Genomic DNA, 21,325 nt, shown 5'->3' with positions numbered 1-21,325 from the left:
ATGGCTAATTTTATACCCTAGTCGTTTCTCTCGGGATTCTTCACGTTCTCCTCCTCTGTAAATACTGGATTGCTGTCACTGCTTGAAGCGTCCCCTTTGTCCCGTGCACGTGCAGAGGGCCGAGAACGCACTATGAGCAACGACCCTGGCATTCTAACTCAACTATTTTTAAACTCATGACTGTTCTTTTCTCATTCCAAATTAGAATTCAAGAAAATGGCCTATGATGTGAGAACTATTTCACGCTAGCGAGGTGCTTGAACACTAATTTAGGCATAGAAACATCGCATGCTCACCAAGCTACAAGGATCATGTCAAAAAATCACTTACCACACTGACAAAAAACACCATGCAGGTCAGAGAAAATCCGCTGGTGTAACCAAGGTAACCTAGGGTCAGCAGAGAAATTCTGGAAGGTGAATATGGCATCTACAACCAGCTTACCAACTGCAACATGAAATGAAAGAAAAATTCAATGACTTTACCTAAGTTTTTAAGAAGAGACAGTGGAAGAATGACTCCAACAGACACAAATATGACGAGGTAGTTGCCGTTGAGGTACCATTCTCTGGAAAGAAGGACAGAAAAGAGTGTTAGGCTCAGAAAGACCAAGGGGACAAGTCACTTAACAGAGAGAACAGAACACATACCCTGTATTTTCTTCAAGTCCCATGAATGCTCTGATTACTTCAGGTAGTTCGTATTTAATGATAAAGAGGTAGCTTGACATTGCTAGAATGGAAAACGTGACAGCTTAGAAGTGTGCATGTAGCAAGAGCACAGGCAGGTTGAGGGAAGTGCTGGCGCCTGGGACATCCGTCCTCAGCAAGGTGAGCACCGAACCCCCAGGGAAAGACAGGCCACCCACCTAGCATCCTGTGCTGCTTCCAAGTTCTTCAAAGAACAGCCTCTGGCCCTCTGGCCCTTGCTTACGGAACCTGGCTGACTGTCAACGCCGACTCTATTAAATCCAGCTCTGAGGTCTCCAGCGAAGCTTCTCTGAGCTCCTCCCTCATCGGGCATAAGCTGGAGCCTGTCCTGCACGTGCTGTGGAGCCTACAACATGCGCACGGGTCGGGCAGCAAGGGCCTGGGCCGGGGGAGGGCAGACATCACCGGCTCACCCCGGGGGGTGCCAGCCTGGTCCCCTGCACTTCCCGAGGGGCACACAACGTTCCAGCCCCTGGTGTTCACGCTGCAGTGCAGGGCTTGACAGAAGGTTTCAAGGGACAGGAGCCTTTCCTACCTTTGTCAGGGAAGATTCTGACTCTCTGTGTCCTACTTTCCCTTTGGCCAAATAAAAAAATTATGCAAAGTGGCAAAATTTCTTGAGATGTGATAAATGTGTGATCATGTTCTCTTCTGAAAATCTGATGAAATCTGTAAACCCTGTCCTGGAAAACTGTATGTATGCATATATACACATAACATACAATTTTGCCTAATATTGTAGGGATTTGTGCAACATCCCTTCTCATGTCTATCCAGTCAGTGAGGTAAAATAACTAATTTGGTATTTGACATATAGTCAAATAAATTAAGTAAAATTTATTTAAATTAAAAACCGACAAGTTTTGCATTGCAAAGTTTAAGTGCACTACCTCCTTCTGGTGAACTTTTGCTAACAGACACTTAAAGCAGATATCTTTACTGAAAGTTGCAAATTGAACTATTAATAGTTTAAAAATATTGAACCTCAAACAAAAGTAATAATGGTGATAATTCCCCATGTGCTTTACTCCATTTGATTGGCGGAAAGGCTACGAGAAACAGCAGGATGTACAGTTTCATTCCATAGCTGAGGATATAAAGGTTCTGAGAGCTCAAGTGACAGGCCCAAGATCACCCAGCTTGAAAGTGACAGGTCACCCAAAATATGAGATCGCTGATTGCTGGCCAGTGTTTCTTCTCTTTTCTGAAGTGGAATGATTTTCACAATACCTGATGTGTCTTCTGTAAACATTACTTGGTTAATCTTTACAAAGACCTTGGCTAAAGCTAAATCTTAACGAGTGTAAACAGAGACGATATTTCTGATTACCCGGCTCAGTGACTTTATTTTTTTTATTAATTGCTGACTTTCAGTGATGTCACCGCTGTTAATGTGTTTGGTCTTTGAAAATTCAGAATGATTCTGTCCTGTCTGGTAATGTCAGCATTGTTCTGCTAATGTTGAAACATCTGTGGCAAATAAATAGTAATTTTTCAGGGGATTGAGAGGTGTGGACTTGCTCTGAATACAGAAATACAGGTGATTTCCTTTAGGCCAAAGGAACCATTAACCATATAAAGTGACCAAGTGAGGGCATTTTCAGGGGTGGGCCATGAAATCCCATCCTTCTCTTCTAAAGTCACACTCCCTTTGCATGAGCCTCACCCGAGAGGCTACTTTACAGCCTGTTCCATTGTTTAGAAGCATAAGAGTAGCTGCATTTTGGATAAAAGGCAATGCTGTGGCCACTCTGCCTACCGGGCTTAGGCTGAATGTGTGTGCACCCAGATCTCAGTTGTCCAAGCCAGGACAGGAGATCAACTATGAACTGATCCTACAAATGTTTGATACTTTAAATCCTGATAAGGCTGAAAATGGAAAGCAGCCTGCTTGGGGGAGTTGGAGGACTTACATGCTTGGGGCCCCAAACCAATAAAATAAACAATTCTTGCGTTACTGCCAAATTCTATCCAGGATTGTAATCTTAATACATAGAAACATGAAAAGAAATAAACACAAATCATTGAGATATGCCTAGATTTTACTTATCTGCTTACCAACTACCCATCATCAGGGGCAAGGATAGTTGGATAAAGGTTATTAAAGGAATTGCTGCATTCTAGAAATCACTCTAGTGACTTTCAGTGATTTCATTTATCAAAAAGAGTTACTTTGCAAGATCTTGTGCAAGTTTATTTATCGCAGCCCTGTTTGTAGTAGTGAAAAACTGGAAACAACTCAACTGTTCATCAATAAGGGGCTCAGTAAACCAACTAAGGAGCTTTTGTATAATGGAAAACCTGGAAGCCATTAAAAAGAATACGCACATACATCCAAGGCATACTGTGAAATAAAAAAAGCTGCAAGTCAGTATCATAAGATAATGCATCACAAAAGAGATGATGCACTTATATCGTAAGATGATGTATTTGTTAAATTGGCATAGAGAAAAACCTGCCCTAGCTATTTCTAAGGGTAATTTACAGAAGCATTTCTTTATAATTAGTATAATTATGTAATGCTTTAGTTTTTCACATTAGCATGTATTTGTCTTATAATTACAAAAATGTTCATTTAAAAAAACCAGGAGGGCTCGGAGACATGGATCTTGAATCAATAGCTGGGGAGGTTGGAAGCATGGATGGAACCCTTATTATGTGCCTTATGTTATTTCATCCTTACAATCACCTTGTGAGGTGAAATATTCTTATGTTCATAAATGGAAAGACTAGACTCAAAGGAATAAAGTGATTTTTCCCAAGCTCATTACATTTTATCCTGAACTATGAGAGCATGCTGAGGAATTTTATGCCTGTGAAAAGCAAGGAAGATTTGGAGATGGGGACAAGGGAAGTCCAGGCACGGAAACCAGTTAGAGGCTACTGCACCAGTCTGAGGAGAGACAGGGGCCACCGAACTGTGGTGGTGAGAACAGAAGGGAAAGAGAGATTCTAGCGATATGGAGGAGACAGACTGAGCAGGAGTTGGTATTTGATTGGACACTCAGGGTTAGGGAGAGGGGGACGGGTTCAGGCTGACATCCGGATTATCGGTTTAGGAACTGGGGTGCTGGTATTGTTCACTGAGAGAAGAAAGAAGGGGAGAATAGCTGGTTGGGAACTGGCAGGAGGTGAGGAAGCCAGTGCTGCTTTGTGGCGAGATATGGCAGGCCAGGCAAGAGGACAGAGGAGGACATTGACATGTGGGTCAGGACGCCTTCTGAGTGTCCAAGGCACAGTGGGACCGGTGAAGCTGGAGGGCAAGCATATGCCCCAGAACACTTATGTCCAGGCTCTACTCTGGGCATCACAATTCAGTAGCAGTTGTCAGAGTGGGGAGCCAGGGAATCTGGTCCCTGACGCCCGGACACCTAGCCAGCCTCTTGCCGCAGCGCGGCAGCTGGGGGCCTTCTGCAATGGGCTGTGTCTCAAGGACCCCAGTATTTGGCTATGACCTTCAGCTACCTAATTTCCAACTTTATGATACAAACTCAATCATACACATGAAGCATCAGCTGTTATGATAGAATAAACAGAAATGCTTTAATTTTTTAAACTTTTAACTAAAGGTTTTATTTTATATTTTAATTCTAGAATTCACTTGGTGAAGGGTTGTTTTATATAGTATTTCATTCTTAGATATTGTTATTTTTAAATAAAGGACAAAGTCTAATAGAGTTAAAAAATTTAAGAACTAAAATGCAGCTATTTTCCTATATTTACATTGCTTGCTCATTGCCAGAAGAGCTTTCTTCTGTACTGAACATTTTAGAAAGTTTAAGCCATCCAGTGAAAGCGAAATATATTCTCTTACCTCCAATGTTCTGCATTGTAATGGAAATAAAAGCTCCAATTTTCCCAGGCCATCCAAATGCTTTTTCCCCTAATTTTTCATAAATTAAAGATCCTACAATCAAAGGAAAAATCACCTTGTTAAAAGGATTGTTTTCATGGCTAGAATATTCTATTAATATTGTGCACTGGAGTCTCAAACATGTAAAGAAACACCATAGAGAAATTATAAACCCAGAAGACACAATCTCAAAAGGCAATACAAAATATGCTAAAATATTCTCCAAACAAAAAGAAATGGCTTCATTCATCTTAGCTCTATACAGCAAGCCAGAACTGTTATTTCTATCATCCACCAAAATCTTTTTTGTCTTGATCCTGAGCCAGCTGATTTCCACCCCTTTCACTTGACCAAATTACTAAAATCAGTGAGAGACCACGTCACTGGGTCAGAAGAAAATGCAGTGTGGAACTGACTGAAGTTATGGAGCTATCGGCTGAAATACCATTTAACAAGAAGAAGGCAGAATGTCTTGGCCTTCAGGGGTAACATACCTCCTTCCTTGGCAGTCTTTAATAAAAGGTGGACTGAATAAAGTGATAATATTGCCATAGCCAGAAGCATGATTCTGTGAAAGGAATAAAAGAGTAGAAAATAAGGTTTCTATAACAAGACATAATAATGTTAGATGTTACAATGAATGGTCATGTTGATCTTTTTATTCATTAAACTTTCCAAAAGAATGTGTATTTTTAAGAAGCTGAGAAATTCTTTTCAGAAATACATATCCCTTTTAATCTCATAGAACTGGTGTTTGCTATATTTTATGTGCCAAAAAGTACTGCCCAAAGTTCCTAACATTTTTTTTGGTGTCACCCAGTAGCAGAATCTGATTTATAACCTAGGTGCTAAATGTATAGCAAATTTAGCAGATATATCTATTACATCAGCATGTGGGTATATGTACATCATATTTGCATGATACTGTCATTGTTTATACCTGAAGGGCTATTCAACAGCCTGCCTAGACTTAATCTAAAACCTAGAAATCCAGAAGGCAAAGCATGCAGGGTGTGAACTGTGTCCCCACTGATCCCGCACGTTAGATGACAAGATACTCTGTGAACCCAAGGGTCAGATAATTGCCTGTGTAATACAGAAAATGGAGAAAGATAAGTATAGGGCACAGAAAAAAATCCCCTTTTGTATTCAGAAAGAATCATTTCTGGCTCAGGACCTTCCACCTGTCCACAGGCATGTACAGTTTCTTTATCAGTGTTTCTCCAAAAACAAGAAGTGGAGAACAAAAATAAGCATGTAGATGGAAAGCATGTATCTGTGATATACACATAAAGGGACGATACTAAACTTCACCTGAGGCTTAAAAGAAATCATCTTTGCCTATTTTACATGATGAAAGCACCCTAAACATTCTCCCCACAATTGATCTAATTCTTTGGCAATTCCTGATGAAGTCAATGTTGCAAATGTATGTCTGAACCACCAGTTGTAAATTTTATAACTACTCGAACTATATTGTGCTCTTATTTTCCACAAAATGTTGGCCAAAGCTGTCTAGTCAATGACATTCATATAATTTTTCCATAAGCTTTATGAGTTTACCTGTTTGTATAGAATTACACAATTCAGATGATACAATTTTGTTCTCTGGAAAAATAATGAACATTCTTTGCATTCTAAATATACAATTGCTTTGGCAGAAAATACTAAAAGTAAAGACAATGAAATCCTGCGTCACTTGCTGTGAATTAAGGGAGATAGCTGGGTCCAGTTTGCACTGCTCAGAGACATGAAGCATGCTCCGTGGTATCTAGCAATTTAATTGCTCTGGAAAAATTAACCTGCTAAATGTTTAGGCTTGAAATGAAGCACTCAATTTTAAAGTGGATTTATATTCTCCTCCCATGCAAATATCTGTGGTTCTAGGACTGGGGAAGTGTTTATTTCTGTTCATCAGCAATTTATAACAACTTACTAATTAATTTTAATGGTTTGTGTTATTAATAAGGCAGTCTTCCTGTCTTGGAGATAGTGTACATTACAAAAGTACACTACTAAATATATGAAGACATTCTAGCCATTAAGAATCAGAAATAAAAACACCTAGCTTATTTTCAGACATGACTTACGAGAGCAACGTTAATATAAAAACATGTTCAGTTAAAAAGTCTACCTTAAACCGTTCAATCAAAGCATTAACACAACAAATATTTATAATCCTGCCTGATCCTTAACCCTCAAATAGCTATGTGGTTATCTAATCATAAGTGATGTTCAGAACATAAATAACATTATATATAAATATAATATAAATGCTGCATTCTTAGACGGTTAGTCAGCATTCCAGCCCCGCTCTGGGATTGCAATCTGCGATCTCACTGACGCCTGACCACCATCAGCCTGGTGCTGTGAAGAATGCCCCTGCTGCCGGCTGCCCTGGAGAACCAGGCTGTGTGCACTGCACACGGGCATCTGGCTGGTTGTCACAGACAACACGGTTTCCATCCTCCAGGCCAGCTATGTGACACTGCTAAACTACGCAGCATTTGACCAAGCTTGGTTCAAGTACAGAGTTTTAGGAATAAACTTCAGCCACTCTGCAAATATTTTCTGGGCCAAGCACTGTACTAGGTCTCGGGGATACAAATGGTGAGTGGACGCAGACATGGGCTCAACTCTTTGCAGCCTGCAGTCTAGCAAAGGAAATGGTCCTGAACCAAGTGGGTCTGACAGGTGCACCAGAACACTAAAGCTGGTGAGCATGTGATGAGGTGGTTTGTCCTCCCATGGAGGCAGGGGAGGCCTAAGTGAGGTGAGGCTGAGCTTAGCTAAGAGGAGACACCTAGATGAAGAGGAGGGAGGAGGGCCCCAAGGCCATGTGCAAAGACCCTGTGGTGAGGGGGAACGTGGCACCTCCTGAGTGTGCCCAGCTGCCTGGCACGTGGGCCGTGGGGGTGGAGCGTGAAGTGAGGCCAGGGATGCAGGACTCCAGGCCTGGTTTGCAACGGCATCTTTTCCTAAGAGGGTGATGAGGCCAGCTGTGCTTCTGGGAAACGTCTCCTAAATTGTTGAACACCAAACCCCCTGTCAATCCGTGGCTGTGGGGCCGTGCGGGCCGGCAGGGTGTGTTAACTTCCTGCGTCTGGGTCAGGCGGCGGGTGGAGCCAGCAGCGCAGTTAATCCGCTCCTGTTATCCTGCGGGCTTCCAGGGCAGGAAGACGCGGAACACTGTCCCAGTGCTCCTGGTCCCAAAGCTCGGGCCGCGGGCCATCGGCTGGGAGAGCCCCAGGGGCGCGCGGCCTCCCGCCGCACGCAGGCGCGCCCCCCACTCACACGAAAGCTACGATCCCCGTGCTGGCCACGGCGTAGGACAGGCCCAGGATGCCGCTGCCCATGATGGCGTTGCTCAGGTTGAACGAAGACATCCCGAAGGAGGTGGTTCCAGGCTGCTTGGAGAGAACGGGGCGCCTGGTGAGCAGGGATCTGCGGCTATTCTCACTCCCCCTTTATCTTTACTGGAGGAGATCATGGCCCAAGACCGGAGACTAAGATCAAATCAGCCAATCAAAGCCGTTGCTCAGCGTCCACAAAAGCACGTAATTTCCAACGGACAGTAGGGCTCGGCTTTGGCAGGGGTCTCAGCAAAGATAAAAAATACAGGGTGAGTGACATACAAAGGAGAGCGGGGATGGCTGCAGATTACATTCGGGTTAGAATGATTTCTCCAAAAATCAGATTTCATAAATGATTTATGCAGCCATATGGCGAACAGGAAAAACAAGTCCTTATTCCAGTAAGTGCTGAATAAACAGAGAATGTGCTGATCGAAGCTTGGAAAATTTCAGTCACATTGTTTTCCCACAGAGATCGAGGTGGGTCAGACGCCCTCCGGCCCTGTTCACTGCCTCAAAGCAGAGGTTCACTTACGTGTTCATCCCCGTAATCTGCCAGCTGCTTTTTCCCCAGAAATCCATTTGTCAGGAATTTCTGACTTTCAGCATCTTCATGAGCAAACTGACTGCACACAGAAAGGAAATAAGAAAATAAAAACACTTAAGTAAATGCTCTGAATTTTGTTTGTTTCAGGTGATTGATCTAAGTAACTGAATCGGGGAGAGAAAACAGGACCCTTGAAACTGTTTTCCTTCTCTTCATTGGAACTAGTGTCCCTCCCACCCCAGCCGCTGGGCTCCGCGTGGACACGCGTGAGGGGGGAGAGGGGCCGGAAGGAAGTATTTTTTGGTTGCGGCCTTTTTAAAGCCACGTTTCTTTTCCTCACATTAGCCCTAATAATTCTCTTTCCTGCATGATTAATGTTGGCCTTATCTGGGACACTTGTAAAGAAAGGGCCCAGAGCAGTGACCGAGCCTCCCCACCCCCACCGCACCATGTCAGGTGGTGAATCCGGCGAATGCCTACCGAGTGCACAGGCACAGACCCTCGTCCCATCGGAGGGACGTCCGCGGCCCTGCTCTGCGGGGGCAGATACGGCTCAGGAGGGGGAAGCCGCAGGCCTCCGTCGGGCCTTGCAGCATTTTCCTCTTTTTGTGGCCCCACGTGTTTGTTCACATGTCCTTTGCTGGGAAGTAGTTCGATGGTGGCTCTGTGTTGTGTTGGGTGGCTTCATGTGTGAGGGTGGATTTTAATTACTCTGAAAATGTACCTGGGTTATTAGACAATGGATGAAACTGAAAAATACTGAAGAAACCCAGGGAATGCGTAGGAGAGCTGGGAGGGAAGCAGGGCCTTAAAACGTCTCTCTCCCTGCACACCGTGGGCGCGGGCTGGGAGCCGCACAAGCCCGGCCCCTGCTGCCGGCTCTGCGCTCACGCTGGGGCTCCGAGGAGGCAGCTGCGTACCGGCCGCACTTCCCGGATGCTTGGCTAAGGAGCCCAGCTGGCGCCACGGAGGTGACACTGGCAAGGTAGCCTGCAGGCTTTCTCATGAATAGGCAACTGCGATGGCTTCTCAGAAGTGCCTTATAATTAGGAAGGTGGCAGTTCCTAGGGCAGTTCTTGAATGAGAGAGTAGATAAAATAATTGGAGTGTTTTGTTAAAATATCCCTTAGAAATAGTAGAAAATAATTATAGGAAATCCATACAAACCTTTATAACAGAAGCTATTTCCAAAAACATCTTGCGAGAAAGGGGTAACAAGGTTACTTTTTGAGGACTGAGGACATAAAGTGTAGACAGAACCAGCAGACAGGAATCACAAAGGTTTGTGTGCACTTTTAGAACCCAAAGGGTGGGTTTTGTAGCACCTCACAGTGCTCCCTGGCACTCTCCTGTTTCTCCGAGGAGCGTAGTGCCCTAGGATGCTGCCTACCTCCATCCCTGCACCCTCTTCCTGTCCCTTTTTGTCCCTAATAGTCTCCAGTTAGTATATGTGCCAGGCGGAGGCTGGTACACAAAGTTCATAGATGGAAACTGAGACTGTAAGATGACATACAGCCCAAAATGAGCCTAAGGATCATAAAAACAAGTGTCACCTGTACTTAAACTTTGGAATATCCAGTATCCAATTTTTACCTTGATCAATACTCTAGAATCCTTTAGTCCATAGAGTTTTTAAAATTTAAAATGTACAAATGCCTCAGAAAAGAATATTCATGCTATTTGGCATGAGGTGAGGTGTAGTCATAAAACATACTAAGATGGTATAAAATATGAGAAATGTTCCCAGTGTCTTAAATGCCTTGATACCAAAGCCAACAGGCATTAAAGACATAACATGATGATTCCAAATAAATGCATTGATGTTGGATTTGTGCCCAATCCAAACGAGACATAAACAAAATCCATCCTCTCATGAGCTTGAAAGCGACGGCCTGTGTTTCCCAGGAACCCAAGGCCCGGCTGTGGCGAGCAGGGTGCCGGCCGAGGGCAGAGGGGAGCCCCATGAGCACTCTGCTCTCCCCCTGTGGCCTTCAGACCAAATCGGAGACTGTGCAGCACTGTCCTTGGGGCGCTGTCCCCGTCAGCACGGCCACCTCTACAGAGTCGTGTCTGCACCCATCCTCAGGGGCAGGGGTCCCTGGAGGCGGTCTAGTTACAGTGGGCAGCGGGGTGGAGGAGAGGGCACCACAGGTCACTATCACCTATCTTGCATTTAATCCTCAGAAAAGTAGGTGTTGGTGCATCATTCTGCAGTTTCCACCAAAGCTCAGAGGAGAGAAGTATGTTCTCCAAGTCTGGCAACGACTCAGCCGATTCCAAACCCTGTATTCTGCCGCGTTGTGCCTCAGGATCTCCCAAACCAGGAAACACCGCAGTGTGTGTCACCACGGCCCTCCAGCCCGGCAGTGCTGATGCGGCTGCCCCGGCTCCTTGGAGGAAGGATGGTGCCGCCTCCTGGCGCCCTTCAGGATGCTGTGAATGGAATGGGTGTCCTTGTTCTAGGGTGATGGTCTCTACTTCAGGCATAGACTTGGTACAAAGTTCCCTCTGAGTGTCGTAAGTCATGTCCCATTGTGTCATAATATCCTGTGGGAAATGAATCTACTTATCAGGTAGTTGTGTACCTATGTACCGAGCAGTGTGACACGAGCCCACAGAAGTGGCATTATGAACCTCCAGATCGGGAGGGGTGGCCACTTCTACCCGCTGGAAGGCTTCCTGGGAGGTCTGACGTGGAGCTCGTCTTGAAGGCTGAGTGGTATCAATAGAAAGGGACGGAGGGCGGGTCCCCCTTGGGGCACCCCAGGCAGACAGAGCAGCAGGGTGAAGGAGCGGGAAGCTGAGTGGCTCAAAGGCAGGAGGAGAGATTCTAAATGGGAGCAGAGCGAGAGACGGATAGAAGAGCCGGTTTGGGGAAGACCACAAAGGGCCGTGCGTGCCAAGCAATGTGCCATCAGTTCGTATCTTACACCTAATGCTGAGCTACTGAAGGGCTCTACCCAGGGTGGAACCGGAGTCAGTCTGCACTTCGAAGGACGGCTTTTGCAGGGATGTGGAGGGCTAGCTGAGGAGAGCGAGATGTGACACAGGGAGACCATCAGGCCATTTTAACAGATAGGTGACGGGCGGTGCGGGCCTGAAGCTGGAACAGGGCAGATACAAAGACATTGAAACGTGAGGCAGCACCAACTGGATATAGTCAAACACTGGATGTGTGGTTTAGGTGAGGCATGAGCAAAAATGGACAACTTTTGATTGAGGTGCTGACTTTCACCGCGACGGGACTCAGTGGAGGAAGAGAAGGTTTTGAAGGGGATCACAGGAGTTCAGCGGCGGACGTGACAAGTTTGACTTTATAAACGAGGCAGTTCAGATACATGAGCCATCCAGTACAGCTGGAGATAATCTGAAATTCAGCTGGGAAACCCAACAGGCTGAAGATACAGGATACATCCAGGGCACGAAGCCATGACACTTGTGAATAAGCTTGCACACAGTGCACTTTAAATGGGAAAACAATCCCCACAGAACACTGGAGGTGCAGCAACATTTAAAGGGCAGTCAAAGGACATGGAACCTGAGAGAGAATAGTCCAGGAAGCCAGAGAAGTAATAGGCTAATACATTAATATCATTCTACCTTACAAATGGGATAAGAACATGTAACCTCAATTCTCAGTCAGTCACACAAAGGACTGGCATATCATATATAATGTGTATTTTAGAATCAGGGAGTTAATGTTATCATCAATGACACTATTATCTTTCAAGTAGGTAATAAATCCAAATCTTCCTGACAAAATCCTTGCTTTCCACATCCATAAACCTGTTATTTTTCATGGAACCTGGTCATTTTTAACCCCATACCTGCTTATTGCTGATTTTTCTAAATTTCCCATCCCAGTGTAGCTATCTTGGACACTTTCTCCACTGGTGCTCTCCTCATCAGGTTCAATGTTGACATTTTGCAGTTCCATGGGATCCATTTGAGCTGTCAGCGCTGCTTGTCCACACAGGAGCTCCTTCAGTACAAACAATATACCTTCAGCTTAAGGCGCTTCCACTTTGTGTTGATTTTCGGAACACTCTGTTCTGCAAATACAAAATAAATAAAAACTCCTGAGAACTTCATAAACATGCATCTGGAAAGTTTCCTTTATCCAATACAAAGACGAAAGACGGAAGAGAAGAAATGAAATTGTTAATACATTGCCCAATCAGGTATTTGCAGAGTGCCTATGTATATGAATAAGGCAGGTGCTTTGCCCCTCCCTGTGGGAACAAAAACATACATCAAGACATGGTAGCATTCTTCAAGAAGCTTTAGGTGCTGCTGGTAAGTGGAGGTACAGACTGAATAATTTCAAAGAAAGCAAGACAAAAGTAAATTGTTGACAAAGATTGTGCCTTAGCAGAAATTCCTATCAGTGCCTCTGACAGATTACTCTCACCAGTAACATAAGAAAATTACTGCTTTACTTTGCTAGTTGGGCATGAAAGGATTAACACCACCAAATGCCTGATAACAGTGCAGCACAGGGTAGGATGAGCCACTTTCCAGGCACTTGTGTCTTGAAGCCAAAGTTAATAATAGTAACAAAATGAAGTTCAGGTTTATTTTTGAATCAGCATTAGTCACCATCTATATAAAACTAAAATGCATTTAACAACAAAGACATATAGCTTTTAGACTCTGCTCTGCCTTTAAATTTTTGGATCTCGCAAGTTATTTAACCTTTTTGGACCTCTTTTTCCTCAACTGGAAAGTATAAAGGGATGGACTGGCATGTGAAAAAAAAGAATTCAATCCATCACATGTTGTTGATACAATTTCTTAAACTTTTACTATTAGAATCATTCAATTCTTGTTGAACCATTATATTGGGAGAAATATATACTGGGGGAAACATCACCTTGGATGGTGCACTACCCATTTAGTAAGGTGATCCTGAGCACAGAAAAAACAGCAATCCCTCCAGCACTCCTGACGTCCATAGCTCCTCTGGGCAAATATGAAGCTAACCCATGGGAACCCACTGTCCAGTGCTACAGCAGCAGCCGTGGAAGGCAGCTCCTGCTGAGATGAGTTCACAATCCCTAAATTAGAAAGATCACAAAACACATGTGGAAACTCAATGGACAAGTGTCAGGAGGCCTGGGAAGTTAAGATTTACAGGCAAGTACCTACAGATAGCAAAGCAATTCAAAGGGACTTTAAAATAATAAAATGTAATAAAAAGTTCCAAATTAGGATAACAACCAAGGAATAAGAATACTATAAAAGAAGATTAGGCTGGTTTAGAAGAAGGCAAACAAGAAAGAGAAACAGTCACTGAAACAAAACAGCTGAAGGGAGAGTAATAAAACTGGAAAATACATCTGTGGAAATCACTCAAATTATATCTCAAGAGATGAGGAACAAGAAATTAATATATTAGTATAAGTAGTATAAGTGTATAACATCAAAGAGAAAGAAAAATCTCAGAAGCTACCACATAGAAGTTAGATATGCACATGGTTAAAGAAAAAGAAACTTGTATTAGAGTACAAAGTTTTCTCTGAGCCATCACACATACTTCTCAGGAGCAGCCATTAATGACAGTTTCTGTTTCTGGCTCTTCATTTAAAGTTAGTCATCCTAAATTTAAAATATTCACTATAACCTCTCTGACTTAGTTTATCAACTCTAGACTGGTTCCTATGAAAGAGAAAGCAACTAGCACACTCCTTTCTTTCCTTCCCACATACTCCTAGTTGTTTCAGTTAATGAAATACTTTTATAATGTTGAGATTCCTACCATGAGAGATTTGCTTTATAGGTGGTTTGTAAACACTAAAACCCAATAATTAACATTTACAACATTATGATTGTGTAAATAGTATGCCCCCAAAGAACCAACTAGTATATTTAACTACATAATAAATGAATATAATCTTATGTTACTAAAACTTGAAAGTGAATTTTCCATACTCTCTTACTTTGGGGTTTCCTGCTCCAACCTCTGGGTCCCACTCAGCTGCCAATATTTCTTGAATGCCATCCCATCTTCTTTCTTCAATTCACTTTGCATTGGCACTGAAATACCACCTTGAATAATTTTTTTCATACAATTTTTTTTCTATGCCAAAAAGATTGTGTAATAATAATAATAATAACAATAATAATATAATACAGAAAAGGATCACTTGGGGAGTGAGGGTGTCCTGGCCCTGTCACAGCTCAGTTGTGGCTCAGGTGGCTGCTTAAGGCTGCAAAGTGGGTCTGAGATGAACCTGCAGAACAATCCCACCCGAGCTGCCACTGCTGGGGCCGAAGGCATGCTCCCATGGGAGCTGGGTCTGCCCCTGGCAGTAAGGCATGGGCTGTGGGCCTCGGGGGTCCTGGAGGTCATCCAGGAGCATTGGGGAGTCCATCTGGATCTCACGCTGCAGGGACTCAATGTCAGCTGGGTTCATGCCGTGGCCCTCAAGCCAGTCAGCGAGCAAGGAGGCTGAGTGTGAGGCCGAGTCTACCTGGCCATCCTGTGGCCCGTCAGCCACACCCATGTCAAAATACATGGTTCACTCATGCTTGTAAATCAAGAATTTATTAGTTGTTTCATTTTGGAAAATGTCTTTGCCCTCAAATGGTGTTTGAATTCTAGATTTAAAATAATTTTTCTTAATAACGTTGAAGACATTTCTCCTAACTTCTAGCTTTTACTGAGCAGTCTGATTCTTATTTCTTTGGTATTTTCCTTCTGAAGAATTTTAGAATTTTTGCCCTTATCATTACCTGAAATTTCTCCATTTTGCAACTAGATGTGAACAGTTTTAAAAATTCATCTTCATTTAAAAGACTTGTATCTTTCTTATTAGAAAAATGTTCTATTATTTTACAACTGTTTCCTCCCCTATATTTAATCCTTCTAAAACTTTTATTAATCAGACATTGTGTCTCTTGATCTGTATTGCTAAATTTTTCCCTTTATTTTCTATTTCTTTGTTTTATTTCTCAAAATTAGGAACAGTTTCTCAATGTCAAGCCCCAAATAACAGGTTTAATCTTCAGCTGTGTGATGCTCTGACATATAGTAAGACATATATTTGGTATTTATTCCCAGTTCCTCACAGAGCTCTTAGGATAATATAATAAATTAATATTTGTTTTTTGTCCTCATTTCCTGAAATAGCTCTGGGATGGTAAAGATGAAAGAAATGTCTTTTGTTATTCATAACAAGCCCCTTTCAACCACACTTGAATTTACTTTAATGAGGTGAATTTTGGAAAACCCTAAAGATGGGCAACTTGTTACCAGGGGAATAAACCATTAAAATAGAGGGTTGGAACTTTCAGCCCTATTATCAATCCCCTGGAAGAGGAGGATGGAGGCTGAGTTAATCACTAATAGCCAATGACTTAATCGATCATACCCAAGTAATGAAGCCTCCATAAAAAACTGATATATAAGACACTTTTTCTATTCTCTTTTGAAGATGATAGGATAAATCCCATGAAATACGAAACAGTAGTTTAAAACACTGGCCCCTGATCCTAACTGTGGCCCCAGACAAGGGACATCTCTCACAAAAGTTGGAATACACTTTCATAACTTCAATCTTTAGCTCTGAATATTCTATTACTGATCTATTTTTTTAGGGAATAACAGCTAAAAGCACAATTTAGAAAGAATTAGGATACTATGAGAAACTAGATATTCTGAATCATTTGCCTACCACACCAAATCTATACTATGAAGCATTTAGGCTATATCATAATTGCTAAAATTTAATCACATGATTGTATTTCAGTGTACAAGTTTTTTACAGATGGTATTTATGCATTCAACAAATATTAAGAATGAAATATGAGCACAGCTCTGAAAGGGAAGCCTTGAGTTAGAATGCCTGCACATGTTGGACGACACTATGTAGTAGAGAAAAGAGATTTTTGAGCAAACTATTGCATCATAACATACTTCATATTTTTATGTTTTTCTGTGCATACTTATTGAACTAATCAATGGATCACTGCATGGGGAGGCTAGAAAAGAATGATGCTGGCAAACACTGATTGAAAAGTGTAATGTAATATGATAAGACACATGACATAAGTGCATACTGTAATTTTCCACAGGTGTAGAGTCTTCTCCCTTTCTCAGCAAAGGCACCTCCGTTTGGCCAGCTGCTCAGGAGAGGACTCTGGCCACCAGTATTGACACCTCCCATCCTTTACCCCAAACCCCCATACTCGCATCCAATCTATCACCAAGTCTCATCAATCCTTCTTTTAACACTTTAAAAATCCTCTCTCCCTGACCACTGTTATTTCAAAAGACCAACTACAGAGGCCGCACAATGATTTCGTCATCATTTTTTAAGGACAAAGTGAAATTTCCCAGTAGGCTATAAAGTGCTGCCTCCTTTCACCCAGACGTAGCTCGTTAGTCCAAGATGGAATCACCCCCACTCACTGTACACTGGGCATCCTTCACTTCCTTGTTGCCACCTCAGGACCTTTTAACATGCTGTTCCCTCTACCTGGAATGCTCCTCCCCACATTCTTAGCCCAAGTGCCTGCAAAGTTAACTAAAAGAACCTGAAAAAAAGCCTTAAATGCCATGTGGTCCGAGAAGCCCTGCATCTAAACTACACCCCCAAATACACGCTCTCGAGGCATGTTCTCTGCTCCTTCTCTGTACTTACTACACTTTGCACTGACATTTCAGTTTAGTGATTATTGGTAAGTAACCATCTCCCCCACTAGGCAGAAGCTTTATGAAGGTGGCAGCAGTGTGGAGTTGTGGGCTCTACATATTCCCAGCATCTGGCACAAGGCCAGGTGCACATTCTACTAAAACTGAGGCAACTTAATATGGTCCCCTTTATACATCCAAGTATGCATTCTCGTTAAACCTTTATAGGTTGGTATTTCAAAGTGAAATGGGAATATTTCCCTCTGGTTACCAGGAGAAAGAGCAGCTTTATTGTGCAAATAATATTCAAAGTTATTCAAAAAGAAAAATCAAATGTGGTTTGATAGGACTTTCTGCAGCCTTTCTATCCAGTGCCACTGAGCTGCTCTGATGCAAAGTGATCTCGCAGACACACTGGATACTGTACTGCAGAGTTCATTTGCACTATTGCTTAAACTCACTCAACATGCAAAATCAAAGCATGAGACAAACATATTTGGAATGCTATCACTCTCAGAAGACTTTGTTTCAACAAATGAATGTTTGGATATCTAAATGTCCTAAAGGCTGATTCCATACATCTAAATTCCAGATATTAAACATTATGTCTTGGGCATCTTACTACACTGATAGACAGTGACTGCAATGGGGTGGGGGGGGACCTTGTTAATAAGGGTGAATGTAATAACCACATTGTTTTTCTTGTGAAACCTTCATAAGAGTGTATATCAGTGATACCTTAATTAAAAAAAACATTATGTCTTGTTCTTTGAACAGGCATCTAAGAAAGTCAGGATGCAAGATTCTTAAAAAAGAAAAGTTCCTGTATTTTACTTAGGTAGTTCCACGTCAAAGAAAGACACCAAACTAGAAAGCACAACTGTCCTTGAGTCAAGAGGCAAAAGTTCTGACCTTCCCTGGTCACTGCAAACATTTATTTTACCTGATAAGGGAAAGTGAAAAGGGAGCTAACATCGCCAAAACATTTTCCACCATTGCTGTCATCTTCATGCCAACCCAGTTCTGATGAATCTACTCTGAAATCCAAGTTTGTGAAGCAGGAAACCTCACATGCCATTTACTCTGTTTGAGCAAGTGGGGAGTAGCTGGTGGTGCAACTTATTGCATCCAAGGAACTGATTTAAGTCCACATCCAAAGTGTACCTTAGATGAATTATCATAGTTTTGACAATGAAACTAGTCTAATATTACCTTTATATTAAATTCTTTTTAACAGTTTTCCCAACAATGCCATTCTAGTCAGAAACTGTCAGATAGCTTGTTAGTCTGTGGCATGATTTCTCAAATTCACTTCCATAAAAATATTCAGTATCATTCAGTCTGAGGTACATCTTAAAAAAGAAACTGCCAGTAACATTAAAACCATATCTACCTGCCTACCTCTTCTTGCTGGTGCTAATATATCAGCCCTTCTATTCCTTTCCTTTACTCAGACATAGCTTAGAGACGATATCCAGGTAGAACTAGGAAAGTGAGAGTAAATAACCCGATGCTGAGGTCTTTTCCCTTTGTAAAGGATTTTACATGCTTGCTAATGTAAGAATTAAAGCAGCCATTTGATGAGGTATAAGGACTATTCAAAAAATCTGAATGTTATTTTGCTTACAACCTTTCTAGCTCTGTTCTCAGAAGAGCAAAAGAGATTCTCCAGTCATCTTAAACATTATGAAACATCCTAAATTCCTGCATAAGTTTTACTTTCTATTTGCCTGAATGCAGTTTCTAGAAATGTACAAGGACACATAACATATGATGTCAACACAGTAAACTCTTTATGCTAACATGTTGATGTATGATATTTAATAACCTGTCCGTAATTGTGAATGCAGTAAATTCCAGAATGTCCTTATTCTATATAATAGATACTGGACCACCCTCAGAGGTACTTTTATCTTCTGGATATAAATACTTCACTTTCTTTAAAGTAACTCATATATTAAAAGTAAGAGCTTTGATAACTCTTAAAGTATACTGTATATCATGGGTAAAGAAAACTCGAATTTAGCTCTCAAAACTACATTTCCAATACCTAAATATTATTGACATACTTCTTTGGAGATTAAGTATGCAGACTTCCAAGAAAATCCTAAAACATTATCTAATTATAAATTTGAATGGCTGGAGGATCTTGGTTTGTAAAATAAGTGGCAGTCTCTTTGAGAAAACACACCTAAATTTCTTTAGTATGTCAAAAATAACTTCTTTTAGCCAACTGTCTGTGAATATGATATACATTATCAGTTCAAATATTTTTTCACTGAATTACAAAACACTCTTAGTTTTGTTACCTGGGAAATTAATTTAAAATATTATTGTAGGCTCTGTAAGATGCTCCAAAAATGAGATATGTAAATCCACCTGGAATTCTGATTCATAAATTTGAGGAGTATAGCTCTATTTTTAGATAATTGATTCCAGTCCTTCAGAATCTATGGCTATGCTTATATTCTATTAAATATCTCAATTTCTTCCAGTAAATTTGTTCTAACAATACTTCTTCATTAAAATGGTCATATAAGAAGACAAAGGTAAGACACAGCTTTTTCTTTTTCATTTGACAATGTGCAGCCCAAACCCTTAGCCATTCACATCTGTTCTGACTCTGTGATGCTCCTCCTCCGATTGGTTTTGCTTTCAAGACAGCATCTTTAATGTTACAGCATTGGGAATACACTTCTACAACTGTATATTTTTTCCTGAGACAAACTATGTCAATTCTTCATTCTATTCAGTAATGAACTAGGAAATGTAAACAACTAAACACTGCTGCCTGCTGGTTTTTGCAATGCTCCCCTTTCCTATTATGCACTTTCCTAATTTCATGCTCAAACCTAAAATCATCTGCAGAAGAAAACTGTAATCAGGATCTGGGTAAATACTTCCAGTGGCTGATATTATACTGAATTTATCTTTTCTAAAGTGAGAAAAAATTTCCCCAGATAGTAGTTTCAAAAAAGAAGCATTATTTTAACACTGCAAATATTCATGTTATTTTATAAGGTAAAAGACAACTTTACCTTAATCATTCATCCAGTCCCAGGTAATTTTTCTGGAATTGTTTAGAATGGCAGACCCCTGTAACAGAGTTGACATAAGAACCTTTGGGTATCTAGACAATGATTTAAAGACTAGTGGGCGTGAATGAGACAAGCCAATCGCCACCACCACCCCACCCCAACACCTCCCACCGTCCCTCTGTCCAACTTGCGTCAGCTTTTAAAAAAAAAAGAGAAGCTAAATCAGTTTACTGCTGAACATTTGGATTAAACATTGGTTACACCAATTTCTATTTGCTTTTAGAATTTTGGCTTTTATGCAACAAATTACTCAATGAAAGTTTTACCTTGATTGGTATCACTCTGTATCAAGTTGCTACAGGTTGGTGGACTGATAAATTCAGAAATGTTAATTTTTTAGAAAGGTTTATGAAATTAAGGCAAAGTAAAATATAGTAACAATAATAATTATGGGGTCAGGTTTTTTATGAAATATCATCAGGATGCATAGAAAATATATAGCAGAAAAGTTTTCTTTTGGATTGTTGACTTATTCAGAGGACATTTTACAGGATAATAGACACTTCACATGGTGCCAGGTTACTCCAGGCACTGTGCAGCTGAAAATCATAGATTTATCAGCCACTGTTCCCATTCCAAAGGTGATAGGCTGAGCAAGCAATACTCTGGAGTTTTTAAAGAATTTCTAAGTGGACATTTCCCTCCTTTCAAAAAAATCTACTGGCTTTCCAAATATTAGAGGAAAAGCTGAAATGTGTTGGCAAATGATCTGTCATGAAAATGTATCACTTAATCCTTCTGAAAGTGAGATGAGAAAACATTAAAAAATCAATCCAGAATTAAGGATACTTTGCCTTTTAAATATTTATGACTTGAATGGCAATCTGATAACCAATCAGAAGAAATGCTAGATTGTAACAGTTGTGTCAGTTCCCGGTTTCTATTAAAAAAAAAAAAGATCTAAACATTGTTGAGTGGGAAATGCTTAAGCTAATGCAAGACATTGAACGCTACACAAAGTGTCCAGTTACCCATTTTTCTTTTCCTTTTCAAATGTGCCAGTTTGGTCTATTACCTAATATGGTATATTTACTTGTATTTGTCTCATAGTATATTCTTTATTTTTTAAAGTTATGTAGTAGTTTTATTTTTTATCAGATAAAAATTACTAAGGTCTATGGAAAAATTG

General features: G+C 41.3%; 1 protein-coding gene across 5 annotated transcripts in view; it reads right to left on the bottom strand.

Moving 5' to 3' along the window:
- Positions 1–21,325, bottom strand: part of SLC38A4 (solute carrier family 38 member 4) — a 59,327-nt gene that overhangs the window by 14,239 nt on the left and 23,763 nt on the right. For 3 of the 5 annotated variants that reach the window (XM_073223410.1, XM_073223406.1, XM_073223407.1), the window contains exons 2-10: positions 20,137–20,194; positions 12,291–12,515; positions 8,452–8,542; positions 7,858–7,970; positions 5,058–5,131; positions 4,525–4,617; positions 651–732; positions 486–568; positions 331–389 (exon numbers count right to left, since the gene is read on the bottom strand). In XM_073223410.1, coding sequence (XP_073079511.1) covers positions 331–389; positions 486–568; positions 651–732; positions 4,525–4,617; positions 5,058–5,131; positions 7,858–7,970; positions 8,452–8,542; positions 12,291–12,409 — 714 coding nt within the window. In that variant the 5' untranslated portion in view covers positions 12,410–12,515; positions 20,137–20,194. The remainder of the gene's footprint in view (positions 1–330; positions 390–485; positions 569–650; positions 733–4,524; positions 4,618–5,057; positions 5,132–7,857; positions 7,971–8,451; positions 8,543–12,290; positions 12,516–20,136; positions 20,195–21,325) is intronic. The other 2 variants (XM_073223408.1, XM_073223409.1) reach the window with 1 other exon arrangement.

This window comes from Manis javanica, chromosome 15 (assembly GCF_040802235.1).
Source record: "Manis javanica isolate MJ-LG chromosome 15, MJ_LKY, whole genome shotgun sequence".
Taxonomy (NCBI): domain Eukaryota; kingdom Metazoa; phylum Chordata; class Mammalia; order Pholidota; family Manidae; genus Manis; species Manis javanica.
Note: the sequence above shows the minus strand (reverse complement) of the source record. Positions and strands in the feature narration are given on the sequence as shown.